The sequence below is a fragment of the Crassostrea angulata genome, chromosome 8 (assembly GCF_025612915.1).
Source record: "Crassostrea angulata isolate pt1a10 chromosome 8, ASM2561291v2, whole genome shotgun sequence".
NCBI classification, from domain to species: Eukaryota; Metazoa; Mollusca; class Bivalvia; order Ostreida; family Ostreidae; genus Magallana; species Magallana angulata.
This window is the reverse complement of record NC_069118.1, coordinates 21,773,450-21,793,583: the sequence shown is the minus strand read 5'-3', so window position 1 is coordinate 21,793,583 and position 20,134 is coordinate 21,773,450. Positions and strand designations below refer to the sequence as shown.

At 30.7% G+C, this 20,134-nt stretch overlaps 2 protein-coding genes across 2 annotated transcripts; both read left to right on the top strand.

The window, feature by feature from the left end:
* The first annotated feature begins 120 nt into the window (after nucleotides 1-120).
* LOC128157646 (collectin-11-like) lies at nucleotides 121-7,372 on the top strand. The gene is made up of 4 exons (XM_052820210.1): nucleotides 121-142; nucleotides 488-763; nucleotides 1,290-1,481; nucleotides 7,170-7,372. The coding sequence occupies exons 1-4, from the start codon at nucleotides 121-123 to the stop codon at nucleotides 7,370-7,372; spliced, it is 693 nt and encodes a 230-aa protein (XP_052676170.1).
* Nucleotides 7,373-11,846: 4,474 nt separating this feature from the next.
* Nucleotides 11,847-19,604, top strand: LOC128158543 (macrophage mannose receptor 1-like). The gene is made up of 4 exons (XM_052821417.1): nucleotides 11,847-11,868; nucleotides 12,334-12,606; nucleotides 13,218-13,409; nucleotides 19,381-19,604. Exons 1-4 carry the CDS (start codon nucleotides 11,847-11,849, stop codon nucleotides 19,581-19,583), a joined length of 690 nt encoding a protein of 229 aa, XP_052677377.1. The 3' UTR covers nucleotides 19,584-19,604.
* Nucleotides 19,605-20,134: the final 530 nt, after the last annotated feature.

Below are 20,134 nucleotides of genomic sequence, written 5' to 3'. Positions count from 1 at the left end.
CGGTAATACTATGCAACCTCATATTGATTTTTCACGTTTAAAGACAGATTTTAAACAGTTTAAAATAACAGTAAGGCCTTGATAGTTGCAGAAGTGTTCATTGCTTTTCGATGGAGTAAGATGTATTTTTATCCAGTTTTTGGTGAGTGATTAGAATTTCACTCAAAGTATTTATTTGTTTAAAACTGCATTCTTATGTTATTATTTTTATACAAAAATTTCAGAGGTTATTTTTTTTATTTAAAGTTTTCATTATCAAAGCAAATGCAAAATGATGCAAAGATAATTTAGAAAACTTCTAAACATAAAAGAACAATGCAGCTGATGTTGTTTTTATCATTTGAAAGAAGTGATTCAAATTTTTTTTTTACTGAAAACCGAAAGAATAAGAATTAGACTTAAATATGAGCTTTAAAGTGTTAATCAAGTATAATTTGTGATGAGTTTCGTATTTATAAAGAAATGATGATTAAATATTTTCCTTTAGGTGTTTTCAGCTATATGGCACTCACGTATGCCAATGCTAACAATACAGAATTCACACGAATTGTAAATGGAATTTTGGACGACCTCTATGTTCATTCACAGCAAACCGTTTTGTTGAACAGCTTGGCATCATGCTCAGCTCATTGTTCTCAAAGCGTCACTTGTAAGTCATATACTTGGAAGAATGCCACATCCAGCTGCATTTTGCTATCAATGGACATCGCAAGAAACTTAGTTGACCCTTCTTTTCCCAAAGACATTGCAGTATACACTAAATGTAAGTATTCTTTAGAATTAATTTAAAAATCATTTTCCAATAAGATTAATTAAATTCATTTTATCCATGTTATGATATTTTGGTAAACAGCTTTACTAATCACCGACAGGAAACAAGATTGTGTCAAAATACTGTAAATCAAGTTTTTTTGCAATAACTTATACATCGCAAAAAAAGTTTACACAGGAATTAAAGTTGGTATTGTTTTCTGAGAGAAAAACATTTTATTCCCAAAAATGACTGACGCAAGTAAACACGTTACACATTATTTAATTTTTGCAAATTTTGTGATTTGCGAAAACCCCTAGATATTCTGTATCCCTACTGTTTATATAACTTATACACCTATTTTGTTTAATAGTGTGATTTATAAATAACGATTTAATTTAAAATTTAGTTGTTTTGATTTAAAAACATACATGTAACAGGTACCAATCCAACTATACTTCGAGATCTTGACCTTTAAGCATATCATGATATAAACAATGACTTTTATTGTGTAAATCAACTAATATTTTGAATACAGATTATCGCAGCTGCTCTGAGTTTGAATACGACAAAATCAGTGGAATTAGTGGATATTGTTTCAAATATTACGCGGTACAAAACCTATACTCTGAAGCACAAAACACATGTCAGAACGATGGAGGACATCTTGTACGAATATCAACATCGACCAAACATGGATACATTAAAGCGTTCATGAATCTGAAATCAAGTAAGTATTAACATAGTTTTGTCATTGTTTTAAAAGGGACTTGGACACGATTTGAGATCAAAAATATTATTTTTATTCTTTATGTATAAAATGGTTTACTGGTGCATTTTAAATGATTGACCAACATATTGAATGTTAAAGTCATGTTATAAGCGAGATATAAAGGTAAGAATTGGTTGTTATGTAAACATTTACAAAGCTCGACTCTTATAGTTGTTTACAAAATATGTAATGCAAAGATTTACCATTTCTAAGACAAAATGGCATGTAAAAAACAATTTAAACTAACTCAATACTTCATAAATAGATTAAAACTTACACCAGTACAACACATATGTAAAAAATGACAATATTCGAGCTTTGTTTAAAAAACAAAGAATTATGAACTCTGTATCTTGCTTAAAACTTGATTTTTGACTTTCAAATTTTGACATAGAATTAAAAACTTCTAAATTTATCAGTATAAACATTGAAAATGAAAAATTAAAATTTGAAAATTTTAAGTCAAATCGTGTCCAAGTCCCCTTAAGCATGAAACTGTTTTTCCACTCATCGTAAGATTTCTAGATACCTATTTTTAGGTCACCTGAGTCACTCAGGTGACCTATTGCAATTGGTCTTCGTCCGTCGTCGTGCGTCTGTGCGTCGTGCGTTAACAATTTTACATTTTTAACTTCTTCTTGAAAACTACCAGGCCAATCGTTACCATTTTTGGTGTGAAGCATCTATATGGTAAGAAGAATCTAAATTGTGAAATTTATGGCGGCTCTACCACCCCTGGGGTGCCACGGGCGGGGCCAAATATGCAAAAAAGCCAAATTTTCGAAAATCTTCTTCTCTACTCCCACGCATGTGAAGAAAAAACTTCACATGCGTGGTTTTGTTGTCCATGAAGCCCTCTACCAAAATTGTGAAATTTATGGCCCCTGGGTCAGGGGTTCAGCCTCTAGGGTGGGGTTAATGTGGCCATTTAGTAAAAATGTATTAAATCTTAGAAAATCCTCTTCTCTACTACCATATACATTGGTCAAAAACTAAATGCATGATTATGATGTCCATGAAGCCCTCAACCTAAATTGTGAAATTCATGACCCCTGGGTCAGGGGTTCAGGCTCTAGGGTGGGGCCAATATGGCCAAATAGTAAAAATGTATTAAATCTTAGAAAATCTTCTTCTCTACTATCATATATATTTGTCAAAAACTAAATGCATGATAATGATGTCCATGAAGCCCTCAACCTAAATTGTGAAATTCATGACCCCTTGGTCAGGGGTTCAGGCTCTAGGGTGGGGCCAATATGGCCAAATAGTAAAAATGTAAAAATCTTAGAAAATCTTCTTCTCTACTCCCATATATAATTGTTAAAAATCAAATGCATTGTTATGATGTCCATGAGGCCCTCTACCAAAATTGTGAAATTCATGACCCTTTTATAAGGTGTTCAGGCTCTAGGATGGGGCCAATATGGCCATATAGTAAAAATGTATTAAATCTTTAAAAATCTTCCTCTCTACTCCCACACATGTGGGCAAAAAAATGAATACATGGTTATGATATCCACAATCTCCTTTACCTAAATTGTGAAATTCATGGTCCCTGGATCAGGGATTCAGAACATGAAGGGGGGGGGGGGCGCAATATCGCAATATAGTGTTAATGCATATTATGTTTAAAAATTTTCTTCTCTATTCTCACACATCTGTATAAAAAAAACTGACTAATAATTATGTTTACCAGGAAGTCCTCTACTGAAATTTTAATTTTTATGTCCCCTCAAGGATGGGTTTTGACTCTAGGGCAGGGCCAAATAGGATGTATAGATGTTAATGCATACAACGTTAAAAAATTATTTTCTTTACTCCCACACACCTGAAAGGAAAACTGAATTCATGATTTTGTAGACCAGATCTTTTAGTTTTTCACCAAAATAATAGGTTTCACAGTTCTTTTTGAAATGTGGTCGTCATTACAAATTTATAATTTTTCTACTCCAGTATGAAACCTAATTAATTGGATGCGTATATGAGACTCCATGACAAGTTTGTGTATGGGATATATGCTACTCAGGTGACCGTTAAGGCCAATTGGCCTCTTGTTTATCAATGCATAAAGTCCTCCATCTTTGTGACTGAATTTCACGATTTAGATCGTGCAATTTCTTGTTTATGCAAATATGTAACGCAGTAACTAAGGCTTATAGACTTATGATAATCAACTACGTATTTTTCAATTACAGTAACAAAGCATAGGATTCTTGTAGCACTTAGTATTTTAGGTCATATGGTTTTGATATTTGCCAAAGTCATCTGCCATAATATTCAGAGTAGTGTTACACTTTTGCCTTTTTTTGTACACACTGAAAGAGGAAAGGCCGGTCAAGCCATACAAATGTCTATCTGATTACCTTATAAAACTCGCTGGTAAAACAAAATATCCATGCCTGTATTATCCTGATTATATCGTAACTGAAAATTATCTAAATCTTGGATAATTGCAATAAAAAGTCTTATTTCTGCATTGTTTACACTGCATTCCGTTGTTTTGTCTCCCGACATTGGTCTTCTGTATTGAACATGCTTGTGACGTCATCAATGTTTATTATACGTAATACAAAGAAATTGAAGATATATTCAGTTGGAAGAGTTTCTAGTTAGATTTTACGTCTGCAATGTTTAAAATTTGGACTAGAGATAAAGTTAAAGTTGACATATTTGAGAGTAAAATATGACATGCTGCTTATTGTGACGTCATATCGATCAGAGGAATTTTTACTCAATCGATCGCTGAGAGTTGCCTGATCATACCTGCGAAAATATTCCACTTATTTGGCGGATGTAAATTTGGTGAATACAATTCTCTTCATAAACATTTAAATATCCTTTATTATTGTTAATAGTTGAGAAGTAAATGTAGTTGATAAAAATCCCTGTCATAATTGCATATACAAGGTAGTAAATAGTTGATGTCCGATTCCAGCTTCACACACTTCAATACATTCAACAAAAATCACTAAATAGTTCTAGATAAAAGAATTAAAAAAATGTATTCCTTAATTATTTACAATCAATTTTAATTTCATTTCCCTTAGTGAAGAGACCATTAACCAGAAATTTATCTGCACCCGAGTCTCCTAAAACAAAACAAGCTAACACCCATGTCTCCAGAGTTAATTGTACAGTTGAACAAGATAATGTGACATGGTGATTATTGAACAATTAACTTATATCTTATAGCAATGATTTTATTTAATTTCATGAATTTAGGTTTGCATTGATTATGAGTAACTTCACATCTGTATCAGTAAAACTGTGTGCATGTAACAATTGTCCTTATTCATCAAGCTCACCGAAGTAAAGATAAAAAAGAATAAAAATCAACAAAATATACAAAAAACTGCTTAAATTCGGTGATTTTAATTTTGGTAAATTTTAAAAAAAATCGCCAAAAGACGCCAACATTATATTCTGTACAAAATGACCAGCTATAAGGTATTTCGATATGTAAGACTATGAGTACGCTTGACATATTTTCGTATTTAGAAAAAAAGAAATAATAAAAACAAACCCTTAAAGGGACTTGGACACGATTTGACTTAAAATTTTCAAATTTTATTTTTCCATTTTCAATGTTTATACAGATAAATATATAAGTTTAAAATGCTATGTCAAAATTTGAAAATCAAATATCAAATTATAAGCAAGATACAGAGTTCTTAATTCTTTGTTTTGTAAACAAAGCTCAATATTGTCATTTGTATATAGAAGTGCTAACTATTTCAGAAAACAAAGTTTTTGCCAAGATGAACAAGCATATACAATAAAAGTAGAACAATTTTACGTACATTTTACGTATATATTTCATTAAACTGTTCTGGTTTTGAAACATCTCTTCCTATACAACTTTATAATTTAGTTTTGGTATATAAATAAGAAATATATATACTTAAATAGATATTGACAGTAAATTGAGCAAACAATTAGAGCAATGTATATAGTAGTGCTAATTATTTCATTTTTGTGCATGTTTTTCTATAATGATACGAAAACAGCGATAAAACCTGTTAACTTTTGTTCTCTTAACAACGTTTAGCATAAAATAGTTTTCTTGATATAAATGCATGTATATAGTTAAATAGTTGTTAAATCTGTTCATTGTGAAAAGATAAGAAATCAATTACATCAAAGAGGTAAAAACAATCGTCAACTTAATCAGAGAAGTAGTTTTCTCTACTGCAGTTTCATCAATATTCGTTGAAAACCAATTTTCCTGGATTTCCTAGTTAAGTTGATCTACAAAATTTAATGTTCATTGAAGTACAATCTCTATTAACATTTTTATTGATATGATTATTGACAACGAATTTATGCATCCTCGAAACTGTGCTTTTCACTTTATCCACGAAAATTGATACCTTTGAATAATGATGAAACCACAGTATCCAATAGATATGGTTTTGTTAACAATTACAATCCTGTGTATATTTTTTAACTGATGTAAGAATTTGAACGAATGACTCGAGTCATTTATATAAACAACGTCTAGGCTAAGCCTGAAATAAAGTTTTAGCTATTTTTTTTAATCAATAATGTACAGCCATCGACACTACTCAGCATTATAAATCGATACCCGTTTAGTTTTTTAATCTTTTTACTTTTCTGGTATTATCAAAGTTCCCACATTAAGTTAAAAGGACATAATCATAAATAAATTAAGTCTCAAATATCCGATGTTATTTTTTCATCTTTGATGATAGTTTTCGAATAAAATGCCATTGGGTAGTTTTAAAAATTAATCAAAATTTAAGTTTCAGACGTCGAGTTAAAATCGGGATAAAGAGCTACCAACAAAAGTTCAGACCATTTTATTGTTGACATGAAAACATCTGGATTTTTAAAGACATAATGGTATTTGAGCTGTTTAAGATTTCTTTTGACATGTGTTAAATACAAAAATAAATTTCAAAACATTACTGATCGTTTAATGCATGAAATAATCTCTGTTAAAGTACATAAAAAAGAGAAAAATTTGAATAAGAGAAATACATACAATCCGCTCGTACATTGGAAAGGGAACTTTAATATACAAAACTCAACGGATTTAAAAGTATTTTCTTTATTTCGGCTTTCCTTCGCCATCTATGAGATTAATCAACCCGCTATATTTCTGTAGTCAGTCAGAAACAAGACTGATAAATATTGTAGTGTCTTAATGTGTACTATATATTTTCATATGTTAAAAAAAAATGAAAATTAACATTGTCAAATAAAAAATGATGAAAAAGGACAAGACAATTTGACAAAATGGACTAAAATAACAATTGCAAAAATCGAATATATAATCTTTAACCATACACCTATTAGCATCAATTAGCCATAATTGAAAACATCTAAGCACTTTATGGCTAGAGGAAATTTCCGTGCTTTTGAAGGCGTCATTACACTTAAAACACAAATGCAGTTTTCAAGAAAAAAATATTTACACGTAATTATTTTCATTGAAATCAAATTTACGAAAATAGGCAGTGCCTAAAATGAATATATGCTCGATACCATTGAAACACCATAATCTGGACAAACCAACTGAACAAGCATAAATATTCGAACACTTATGATATTCAACATTAAGGAATTGAAAAAAAATGATTTGATTTGCTTATATTTATGTATCAGAGCTCTTTCATTAAACAGTATCGGGGATGTACGTTGACGGTACTGATCTTCCTGATGGAACATGGCGTCTTTCTGATGGGAGATCAATGTTACTGAATTGGCGGCCGGGTGAGCCATCCGGTAACGAACACTGTGTCATGATGTATGATGACGGGACAAACAACGATATACCGTGTACTTCGACGATGTATTTTATTTGTGAAAGACAACTCAATATATAGTTTGTAATTCAACAAACGTAAACGGCGTAAAACTATTTGTTTAGTAATATACTTGTTCTTATAATGGCACATGTAGTAATATTTTTCTAGAGAGATAAAAAAAATTATTATATAATTTGTTCCCACATATGATTAAATTAGTCTGTTCAAAAGGATGCAGTTAAACAGCGACAGTTCAGTGTTTCTAAACAATTTACAAGAAGTATGCATCTTGAAGTGTTATTTGAAGAAGTAACTTTTTTTTACTGATGCTAAGGGAATTGTTGTAACACTGTTTTGCAAAACAGCACGATTTTTTATGCAAAGTTTAGCATGTGTACATACTTACGTGTACATGTGGCGTTTTTTATCAGTTTTATGTAACTTTAAACTATGAAATATTTTAGAAATGTTCATTAATTAAGGAAAATTTATATTGTTATAGGTCCGACATGTACTACATGTATTTACATTTATTTGTAAAAGATAAATTCATTTAATTGTTTAATGTGTTCATAACTTTTATAAAATAATAACTGTTAGAAAATATTCAGTAAAAACAGCAATAATTCAGTGTGTAAAGACAACGCACAAGTATTCGTCTTGGTGCACGTATTTATCAGCATCGTTATTTGAATGTTGTTTAGCTGTGTGTGATTTTAAGTGATTACCTAATTAGTACTTACAAGTGAGTGTTGTTACAATCTTTTATTCATCACAGCATGTTACACTTATCTGATGTTCGTTATTTTTGAAGCATTGTTTCATATTCACACGAGCCGAATCAGGTCGATTTTAAATAACTGTAAATTATGTATGCCTTTAACAACTATTTTTAGATTAAAATGTTCTGAAGATATCTTTTTGTTTAATGCTACATTGATTCATTACTTTCCAATAAGTTCATTTCTTTATAGGAACAGAAATAAATAAATAGTAGGTTTATGAGAGAAAGATGATTTTCAATCAACCTAAAATAGTCTGTTCAATCGGCTGAAAGTAGTCGTAATACACTGATTTCAAGTTGAGGCAGTATCGAATAAACTGTAAATTCTGATTGCACATTTTGATATTTTGTTATTGCCTATTGAAACTAAGATAACCTGTTTGATTTTAATTATGTACACTGAATGGGCTATAACTAAAGAGTTTTTTCTGTTTTAGAGGGTAAATTAGGTAGTAAAATTTATATATTTTAACACTGTTTGCAATTGAGCGTTTGAAACACCTAATATATTTTTAAATGAAATATAAACAGTTACCTTAAAAAAGAATTTTAAGATTTCTTGAAATGATTTATGCATTTTGAAATTTTTTCTTTTAGGTTCGCGAGAGTTATCTTTCCTGCGGTATTGTCAAAGCTACACAGCATATTCGTATATGGACACAAAGTTGTCGTCGCAGGATGTAACCAAAATAACTGTTTCGTGGTAAAATTGTGGGAGCGTCATTTCAAGAGCTTATGATCTCACTTTTTTTCGAATACTATGTAATTTATACTTAAAAGTCATATCTAATTCAACATAAGTATTGTCCTGCTTATTGTAAAACTCTTGCAGATATGCATGCAGACAGCAGCACGTCCATGGACGCACAAAAAACCCTAAAAGGCGACCCAGGCACTATAACGGGGGAGCTACTGCTAACCCCCAAGTTCAAATTTAGTCAGCGCCTATACCCAGCTACATGTATCCCGTGATACCAGCACAGACTACAACGTCATTGTTATCCAGCGAGCAGTTGCAACAGGCGTGTCAAGCGACGACGGATATTCTAGGCTAAAATCAGATCCACCAGTGCCCATCGAGCCAAATTTAGTGGGCCATGATCAGTGTACAGGTACAGTGCCTGGAATCATTTCTTACAATTGTTTTGCCCAAACACAAAGTTATGAAAATGACTTGGGCCACATGGTGCCAAACAGAATAAAAATAAAAATCGTAAATGGGGAATATGCCAATTTAGGCCAAAAAGTTACATGGAATGTGGTGACGTAAAATTCTTTCCTATGAAAGAAGGTAACCTCACCTTAGCATCCAAGTCAAATGCTTAAACCATTAATGGTATTCAGATGTGGACAAATGCATATTTAATTTATGCCTCCATATATGCTTCAGCACATCCCGAGCCACATTACAATTGTTCAAATACATACACACAATAAGGCTTGGGGCAAGTAGGATTAAGACATAGCGACGGCGGTGGTAAAAAACTATGACTCTTGTACATGTACATGTACAGCACGCCTGTATCTGGTGCTCAAACATAAGTTTAGCAGACCTCTCTCTTGAAGTGCTGTGATTTCAACTACAAGGGACAGTGTAGCAAATTTCATTGCCAATACGAACATGAATGTACATGTATTATGTGTTCATTAAATCACCCTTACATTAGGCACAATACATCCTCAGGTTCCAGTTTAAATTTTAAGATTGATGGTGGACAGACAGCATTACGACCTCAGCTCCCAAGGAGGCACTCAGTCCCAAGTGCAGCCAGTCATGCCTTTTATTCCCCGTCATATAGACCAATCAGTAACATTGCTGCTAGCGAGCTCAGTTGACTCGAGTTTAAAAATTAAGGATTTTATTGCTGATTATCGACTGTTGTGTAACCTTAAAATCATAACAGGATTTTCAGTTTGGATTTGTGCTTTGCTGTAAGGGTACATGAGTAGCCCTCAAATGTCAGAGTTAAAATATGAAGCCATTCAACTTGTATAACATTTTAACAACCCCTTTAAAAATCGCAGATGGTCACCAGTAGACACGGTACCAAAAATGGGAGCCAGTGTCAATGATTTTATGGACAAAAAGTATTGCTTGGTTCGGTATTCTTCTATTGATGAGGCATTAAGAATGATCTCTGATCTATTTTCTGGATGGCCATGGACAGCACATTTCTTTTATGTACGATTATATAATTGTTCGTCTTGGGAAAAACTGTTAAAAGATTATGAAATATTTCCTCTCGTGGACATGGTAAATGATTATGGATTATTTCTGCTCTAAGCGTTACACAATAAACGTTATCAAAATATCTCGGAGCATTAATAATTTTCTTTATGAAGTGCTTTGTTTAATGAGACCGAGTCTAATTTTTTCTGCCCTAGATTTTTAATGATATTTTTTACATGAATTTTTAATGAAATAATTATTATCTTAAGATGAAAAACTCAGACATTTACCTCATCGTTTGTTTAGGGGGTCATCTCAAAGTTGATTAATTTTTGGGAGTTGATTTAATTAAGTTCTTGAAAATAATAGAAAAAAATCGATGTTATATATGCTGAAGCAATGTTTTTCAAGGAAACTTATCTATAAACACACTTTGAAAATAGTCAAATTTTATATACTTCGAACAATTTAGATATTTTTGTAGTCTCATGTATTCCTACGCCAGAGTTAATATAGACTCGTTCAACCAGACACTCGGCTGTCTCCGTAAATCTGCAACAAGCAGAGAGGGGGTGCTCTTGCTTGTCGGATAACGGAGACAGCCGAGCGTCTAGTTAAACGAGACAAGTGTTCGATATCAATAGTGATTGGATCCATGCAATTTTTAGAATTGTTTCGATAACTTATACATACTAGTAGTTGAAATCTATCTTTAAATATTACACAACATGATTCATATGGGGTTTCTGGAAATTCTTGTCGGATAAATCTAAAAATTCATAATATAAAAAAGTGCGTAATTCAAATACAAACGAGAAACTAATTGCCATGCATGCAAGATAAATTGATTTTAAAATAAATGATAATCGATAAAATCAACTCCCGTCAGTACTTCAGTACTTTGATTTACATAGGACACTAAGATATTTTGCTTGAAATGTATCAATTTTGCCCAATTTTCACTTTTTTTAAACTTCTGCCCTAAGGATTTCTTTTTTTCTATCTTACATATGACAGTATCTGCTTAAAGGAATCATATGGTCAAATAAAAAAATCGTTTACCTCCTGGTTTGTGTCTTGGGTCTTAACAAACTTGTTTGCCAAATTTTCCAGATTTGTCACATAATGGCTATTTTATTTTATTTGACAAAGGCGGAAATGGTGAACTTTATAGTATTATTGAAACATTAGGACATATTTAAGCAATAAATAAAAATAAAACATCACATATTAAGGGTCATTAATACAACATACATGTCTCGAATTACATGTATTAATCTATATTTAGGCGGGGTAAGAAAACGTGACAGAGAGCTAGACTTGCTGAACACTCTCCACGATAGTTATCGAAACTATTCACTCGCAACATTCGATTTTTCTTGTTTTTAATCTCAGAACACATTTCTTGTCATCCAAGTCGTTAAGTCTAACTATAATTGGTTTACAATTAAGAAAATCTCCAACTCCGTGTTTTCTTCGGTAATATAAATTCAGTATCATATTGACTTGTAATGTTTAAAGACGGATTTTTAACAGTTAAAAATAACATTAAGGCCGATATAGTTGCAGAAGCTTCCATTGCGTTTCTAGGAACAACTATGTATTTTTATCATGTTTTCGGTGAGTGATTAGAATTTTCACTCAAAATATTTATTTGTTTTAAAGCGCAATTAATCTAATGTTCTCAATAGAACATTTGAGCGGCTATGTTTTATTATTTAGAGTTTTCACTTTATCAAAGCAAATGCATAAAATGCAAAGACAATTTAGAAAACTTCTAAACATAAAAAGACAATGCAGGTTTATCTTGTTTTTTATTCAATGACGTATTTTGTGTTGCAATTATGCTGAAATTCTTTATCAGCTCTATTAGAGTATTTTGAATTGTGAGAAACGTGATTGATAAAACAGATTCTTTTTCTTGTCACCGTAAAAATTAAAAGAATATTTTTTATCTGAAAAATTCAAGATTAAATTAGACTTATTCATTAGCTTTAAGGATATAATCAATTATCAATTTATTAAAAGAAATGGTGTGTTAAGTATTTTTAATGAAATGATGATAACATATTATCCTTTTCGGAGTTTTCAGCTATATGGCACTCACACATGCCCATGTTACCAATACAGAATTCACACGGATTGAAAATGGAATATTAGACGACCTCTATGTTCATTCACAGCAAACCGTTTTGCTGAATAGCTTGGCATTATGCTCAGCTCATTGTTTTCAAAGCGTCGGTTGTAAGTCATATACGTGGAAGAATGCCACATCCAGCTGCGTGTTGTTGTCAACGGATATCAAAAGAAACTTTGTGGGTCCTTCTCTTCCTCAAGACATTGCAGTGTACACTAAATGTAAGTATTGTTTAGAAATAATGTCAATACCAACTTTCAATATGGTTAATAAATCAATTATATCCATGTAATGGTATTTTAGTAAAAAACTCTGGTAGTTTCTTAGTAAACGTATTTACTAATCACCGACGGTAAACTAAATTGTGTCAAAATAGTGTATATCAAGTTTTTGTTACAATAACTTTTACATCGCAAAAATACTTTACACAGGAATTATATTCGGTATTGTTTTCTACGAGAAAAACATTTTAATCACAAAAATTACTGATGCAAGTAAAAACGTAACTCATTACTTAATTTTTTTCAAATTTTGTGATCTGCGAAAACCTCTAGATATACCATACCCCATTAATTATAAAACTTACAACACGTATTGATCTACGAAAACCCCTAGATATACGATACCCAACTGTTTATATAACTAATAACGCGTATTTTATAATCATGCAATCTATAAATAATGGTTTAATTTATACTTTAGTTGTTTTGATTTAAAAAAAAAAATTAACAGGTACCAATCCAACTATATTTCGAGATCTTGACCTTTAAATAGATCATGATATAAACAATTACTTTAACTGGGTAAATCTACTATTTTTTTCTTAATACAGATTATCGCCTCTGCTCTGAGTTTGAATACGAACAAATCAATGGTACTAGTGGATATTGTTTCAAATATTATGCGGTAAGAAAAACATACTCTGAAGCACAAAACACATGTCAAAACGACGGAGGACACCTTGTAAGAATATCAACATCGACCAAACATGGAGACATTAAAGCGTTCATGAATAAGAAATCAAGTATTTACTAACATAGTTTTGTCATTGTTTTAAGCATGAAACTATTTGTCTACTCATTGTAAGATCTCTGGATACCTTTTTAATCAGTGGATAACATCCTCATTCTTTGTTACTGAATTTCACGATTTATATTGTGCAATTTCTTGTTTACGCAAATATGTAACGCAGTAATAAGGTTTATTAACTTCTGATAATCACTTTTTGATTATAATATCCGTGATTTTCAGAATGTGTATGCTTCTTATCAATTTTTTATTAAAGAGTTTTTGATCTTTACTCACATAAATGTATACCGTATGGTCGGTGTTTTTTGCGGGACACAAAAGTGGCGGATTTTGGTCTACAAAGCATGCCTTTAATTTTACAGATGTAATTTTGATGAATTCAATTCCCTTCATAAAGATTTTACTACCATTTTTTAATAGTTGAGAAGTTAATGTAGTTGATAAAAACCGAAAGCCACCATTACATGCACAATGTAGTAAAAGTTGTCCGATCCTGGCTTCACACACTTCTCGTTTTTCAACAAAAATTAAAATTACTAAATAAAAAGTATTAAAAAAAGGAATACCTTATTTACAATCATTATTAATTTCATTTCTCGTTAGTGAAGAAACTATTAATTAGACAATTATCTGCACCAGTCGATAATAGATTTCGTGTCTTCTAAAACGACACATGCTCACATCCCGGTCACCAGGGTTAATATATATTAATTGCACAATTGAACAAGAGAAAGTGATATTAAAAAATTAACTGATAATTTATAAAAATATTTAGATTTTATTTATTTTTATAAATTTAGGTTTGTATTGATTATGATTAAATTTACATCTGTATCCGTAACACTGTTTGCATGTCACAGGTTTTTTTTATTTATCAAGCGCACCGAATCAAAAAAAAAATAAGAAAAAACGAAATATACAAAAAGTACTTAAACTCGGTGATTTTGATTTTGGTAAATTTTAAAAATCCCCGAAATAGGTCAAAATTATATCCCCTAAAAAATGATTAGCTATATGGTATTTCAACTGGTAAGAATACGTGTATGATTGACAAGTTTTCGTATTTAGAAAAAAAGAAAGCAACAAATATAAACAAACTCTCAATTTTCAAAATGCAAATTGGCTCATTTTTTTCTTAATTGGAAAACAAAATATTTTTCCAAGAGGAACAATAATATAGAATTATAAAGTTTATTGTAAGAAGAAATTTAAGTACATATTTCATTGAACCGATTTTGTTCTGAAACACCTCTCCCTATACAACCACTCAACTTAATTTTGATAAAAAAAAATGAGAAATCGTACTTTCTAAAAATGATATCGACAGTAAATGAAGCAAACAATTAAATCTGTGTATATAGTAGAGCTAATATTTTTTTTTTTTGCATGTTTTTCTTTTATGATACGAATACAGCGAATAAATCTGTTTTGTTTTCTTAACAACGTTTAGCGTAAAATAGATTTGTAGATATTATTATATGGTCAATAGCTAATAAATCTATTCATTATGAAAAAAAGATAACTAATCGATATAAGATAAAATTATAATTATAAGATAATTATTACTGATTATTAAGCAGTAAAATCAAAGAGGTAAAAGCAATCCTCAACTAAATCTAAAAAAAAAATAATTTTCTCTATTTAATGGATATGGTTTTTTTAACTGTTATTCTCCTGTGTATTTTTTATACTGATGCAAGAATATAAACGAATATATACTTCCGTCATATAAATAACGTTTAGGCTAAGCGAGATGAAGTTTTAGCTATTCATTTATCCATAATATACAGCCACCAAAACTACTCAGCAGTATCAATCGATAGCCTTTCAGTTTAATCTTTTAACTGTTCCGGTATTATTGGAGTTCCCACATTAGGTTAAAAGGACATGATCATAATTTAGGCCCCAAAAATCCAATGTTATTTTTTCATCTGATAGTATCATAATAATATGACAATGGGTGTTTCTAAAAATTAACCAAAACTTAAATTCCAGACGTCGATTTAAAATCGGAATGCAGAGATCAGAACAAAAGTTAAGGCCATTTTATTTTTGACAATAAAATATCCTTACTGACATGATGATGATATTTTGAGCTGTTTAAGGCTTTTTTGGACATGTGGTAATTATATTACCAATTTTTGAAAGCTATACTAACCGTTTAATGCATGAAATTGTTTCCGTTTAAATATATAAAAAAGAGAAAATCATGGATAAGATAAATATATGCAATGTGCTAGTACACTGGAAATGGAACTTTAATTTGTTAAAAGACAAAACTCAATGGATTTAAAGTTATTTTCTTAATTTCTTTAATTAAGAAACACAATTGCATATGTCTGTACAATGAACACATAAATATAAGTAAACGAACTGATTTTGAAGTTTAAATGTATAAATGTTTTGCAATTATTTTTGCTTATTTTGATACTCAATTGAATTGTTTAAAATACTTTTTGTTTTCTCTCGGACTGAAATGTCACACTTTCACTGGATTAAACATAGCACATGACAGCCAGATATATCTCTATGTCTGTTCGGTAAGAATTAATATCCGGCAAAAGGGCCGTTTTTGGTTGTCGCTTATAACAGAAATAAATGGCAGCGTTTAGATTTGCTCAAATCTCTTTGGAGAAAGAGAAGAACACGTTTAAAATTGAATATCGATAAAACATAAGAAAACATGGGTGAAGCGAATATTTTGAAAAAGGTATTTGAACAGTGAGAATGATAATTTTGAACATTTTTTTTATTAAAATTGGACGAAATGTTAAATAACTTGCACAGTGGTTTACGTAGATTATCGTTTTTTGTAAATAAATGTATTACTTGATTGTTTTTTTGAAAGCAAAAAATTGATAAAGTTTGTTATTGACTAACTACAAAAATATATCGGGTTAACTTTATTTTTCTTGCCATCTCTAAAATTGATCAACCCGATATATTTATGTAGTCAGTCAGAAACAAGCCGAATAAGTAATTGTAGTGTCCTAATGTGTACAATGGATTTTTATTGTAAAAAAAAAAGTAATAGAAATTAACATTGTCAAATAAAACATATATTTTAAAACTAATTTCCCATACACTCCTACAGTGATTTTTTAAACACCCCAGAGACCCTAGTTTATTTATTAGTTTTGTTTGGTTTGCTTGTTTGTTTTTTTGGGTTTTTATTATTTTTTTCGGGGGGGGGGGGTATGCTTTGGACATCCTTGAATCCAGATTTGATAAAACAAAGTACATGCACTGTTTTATCACACCACGTATTATTGCCATTCTCGAGAATATGTTCCATATATATTATTTTATATACTATTAGCTTTGAATCCAATTTGAGGTCTCAAAGTTATCCAGAGCTATTAGTTGCAAAATTACGAGGGTCAATCAAAAATGACAATGTGGCTGTCTATCATACAGTTATCATTAAAGCCATAACCAACATGTTAATTTATGCAACAATACGTTTTTTATTGATAAACGAAGTTTCATTCCATTTGATGGAAAGGTAGTTTTGTCACCAGGGCGCACGATAACGTTGAAAACATAACGTCAAGATGACGCACGCACACTTAATTGAAATATCCAATCATTATACATTGTACATATGCATGTATCACCACGAGTCTTTTGTGCTTTTTACCGTATAATTTAAATCTTCACTATTTTACATGACATTTAAATTGTTCACTTTCATTCGAAAATTATAAGTTAGTTCCTCGAAGTTTTCTTATTTTTTTTTTACCTCATGTCTCTTCGGTTACAGATAGACAATCCCTGAATGTCAAGTGACGTTGTTTGTTTTTAATCAAATATTTACAGAGATTGTACTAACTTTTGTATTGTTTGATGTTCAAAATTCATTTACCACAACCCCAAAAATGTGATAAAGTTAAACACAAATGTGGAAATAATTTGTGACGTATTTTCTCCACCACTGAGCATTTTCATAGTTTTTATCGGCGTTAAAAAATCCCCGACTTAGATTCATTCTGTTTATACTTTTGGTTGCACAAGACGTACGGCGACGTCGATGTTTTAAGTATTTTTAAAGAGGACTGTGTGTCTTTAGTTACTGATATCTATTCAACAAATCTATATATCCCGTCGTTGATTTTAGGTTTAAATATTAGCTGGTTTTAAGCACAATTTATGGAGATATTACTTTCAACATAATATGATTTATTGTTTACACAATAAAAAGTTTGACTGTGCGCCGTGACCTCATTTTTGCAGGATTAGATTCTAAATAAGTTTTAGAAATAAACTTAAGGAATATATTAACTTATTTTGTTTCAAATTGTTTGAAACAATTGCTAGATGTCTACTGAATTAGTAATATTATAACGTTAAATAACCTAGCTATGGCAAAAGTCAACATAGTTTTTCATTGACCCTCGTTTAGTGTCAACACTTAAAAAATATAATTTAAACGATAATACACTATCTGATTTCTCTTTTAAACAACATTAATATTTTTGGTCAAATAAATTTTAACCTTAAATGAGTTTTCCCAAACTATTCATATGTAAAAGTTTTACACACATGGGATCCAAGGATCATGACTTGGTTAAACATAAATCTACTTAGTTAATCGGTGGGAGCTTCCACATAATTTTCAATTTTACTCAATTAGAGGGTTTTTAAAGATTGTTCCTATATATCATTCAATCAGCTATTGTTAATCTAGCAGCCCAAACCCTATTTTGTTGAATGTAATTGCAACAGAAATCATATCTACACTTACTGAGGATATTCCATTTAAAACATATTTTCTTTCCAACATATTTTGAAGAGGAAGATATTGAAATATTGTTTTTCTTTATTTTCCCATGTATTAATCACATAATTAATACATCAAGTCACTATCGGAAGATGCAGTCACACATAACTTAATTTTTCCAACCTAATGGTTTTAGAAAAGATGATTTTGAAGACCTTTTTTGAAATTTCATAATTCCTTCCTCCTTCTTTAGTGGCCCAACTCTTCGCAGGGCAAACATGATTTAAACAATTTGAATATACATTACCTTATAAATGCGTTCACGCAAGATTCAATATTAATTGCTTGATGTGTTATGGGATAACCATTTTATTTTAAATGCCAACAATTTTTTAATAGATGTTCAATCTTTTCCCTTTTGAAGGGAAAAGGTTTTCTTCGATATTATTGGAGGGTACATTTCAAATCATACAGTGTGCAATATAATTGAATCATGTCTTTTTATCTATTATCAAGCTTTTTATCAGCCAATCAGAGATCTGTAACTATAAAAATAATTTCAAAAATAACCTTAATATTTAGACAGGCTAATTTTTTTTTACAAAATAAAAATATTTGATGTTTAATTTAATGACAAATATTTGTCAAGCTTTAATGACAAATATTTGTCAAGCTGAATTTCATTCAGGTTTCAGTTACATATCACCGCGTTAACAGTACCGCAACGATTTATCACGCAAATGATTAAAAAACCATCACTAGATAGCGGGAATAATACCGGATCAGCATTGGTCATAGTATATATTGAAATAATAAATGTTTATGCTTATATTTTTCGAGAAGAATATTCAGGTTACAGTTCCACATGTATTAAGCGTTATTTTTTGTGTGTGATTCTACATAATATCGGAGATTTAATGTATTACATTCAAACTGATGTGCAAAGTATGTTTCTTGTATCAAGATCCGATGCAATTAAAACTTGTATTATTTTTAAATGAGTCATCATACTAAAAACACACAAATGCAGTTTTAAAAACAACATGTTATTTTTTTCATTGAAATCAAATTTGCAAACATATGCAATGCCTTTAATGCAGAGAAATTGGATGCCATTGAAACACCATAATCTGGACAAACCGACTCAACGAGCATAATAATTCGAACACTAATCATATGACTTGATTTGTTTATATTTATGCATTAGCGCATTTCAAAAAACTAAATGATGTATTTGTTTAAACAGAATATGGGATGTTCGTTGACGGTACTGATCTTACTAACGGAACATGGCGTCTTTCTGATGGGAGATCAATGTTTCTGAATTGGCGGCTGGGTGAGCCATCCGGTGACGAGCACTGTGTCATGATGTGTGATGATGGAACAAACAACGATATACCGTGTGATTCGACGATGTACTTTCTTTGTGAAAGACAGCTCAACATATAAAATGTTATTCAACAAACGCAAAAGGTGTAAATTTCTATGATTACTAGATCGGCTCTTATAATGGCATTTGCATTTTTAAAAAAAGAGCTGACAATATTTGATTATCAATTTTTTCCCTTATATGATTATTTTGTCTGTAAGAAAAGATAAATAAAAACAGAGACAATTAAGTGTGTATAAAAAATTAGAAGAAGTTTACATCTTGTTACATGTATTTTGCTATATCGTAATTTTATTCAATTAGATAAAATTTGAAGTGGTAACCTTAGTTTTTTTTTACTTATGTTAAAGGGATTGTGGTACGCAGTACAGTTATGGCGGCCAATAAAAATATTGGCACATTTTTGTGATCAAAATACGTATGCTTCAGTTTAACTGGCGTGACCTTTTTATAATCAATAACAGTCACACAAATATTTCTAAAATATATATATAACAGTACAATATTCTAAGTTCATAGTGGTCACATAATATGACAGTTGTATGGTAGAAGCAGATGTATTTGTGGTTTTGAGGTCATTTAAAACATTTCATATTGCAAGGGCATAATC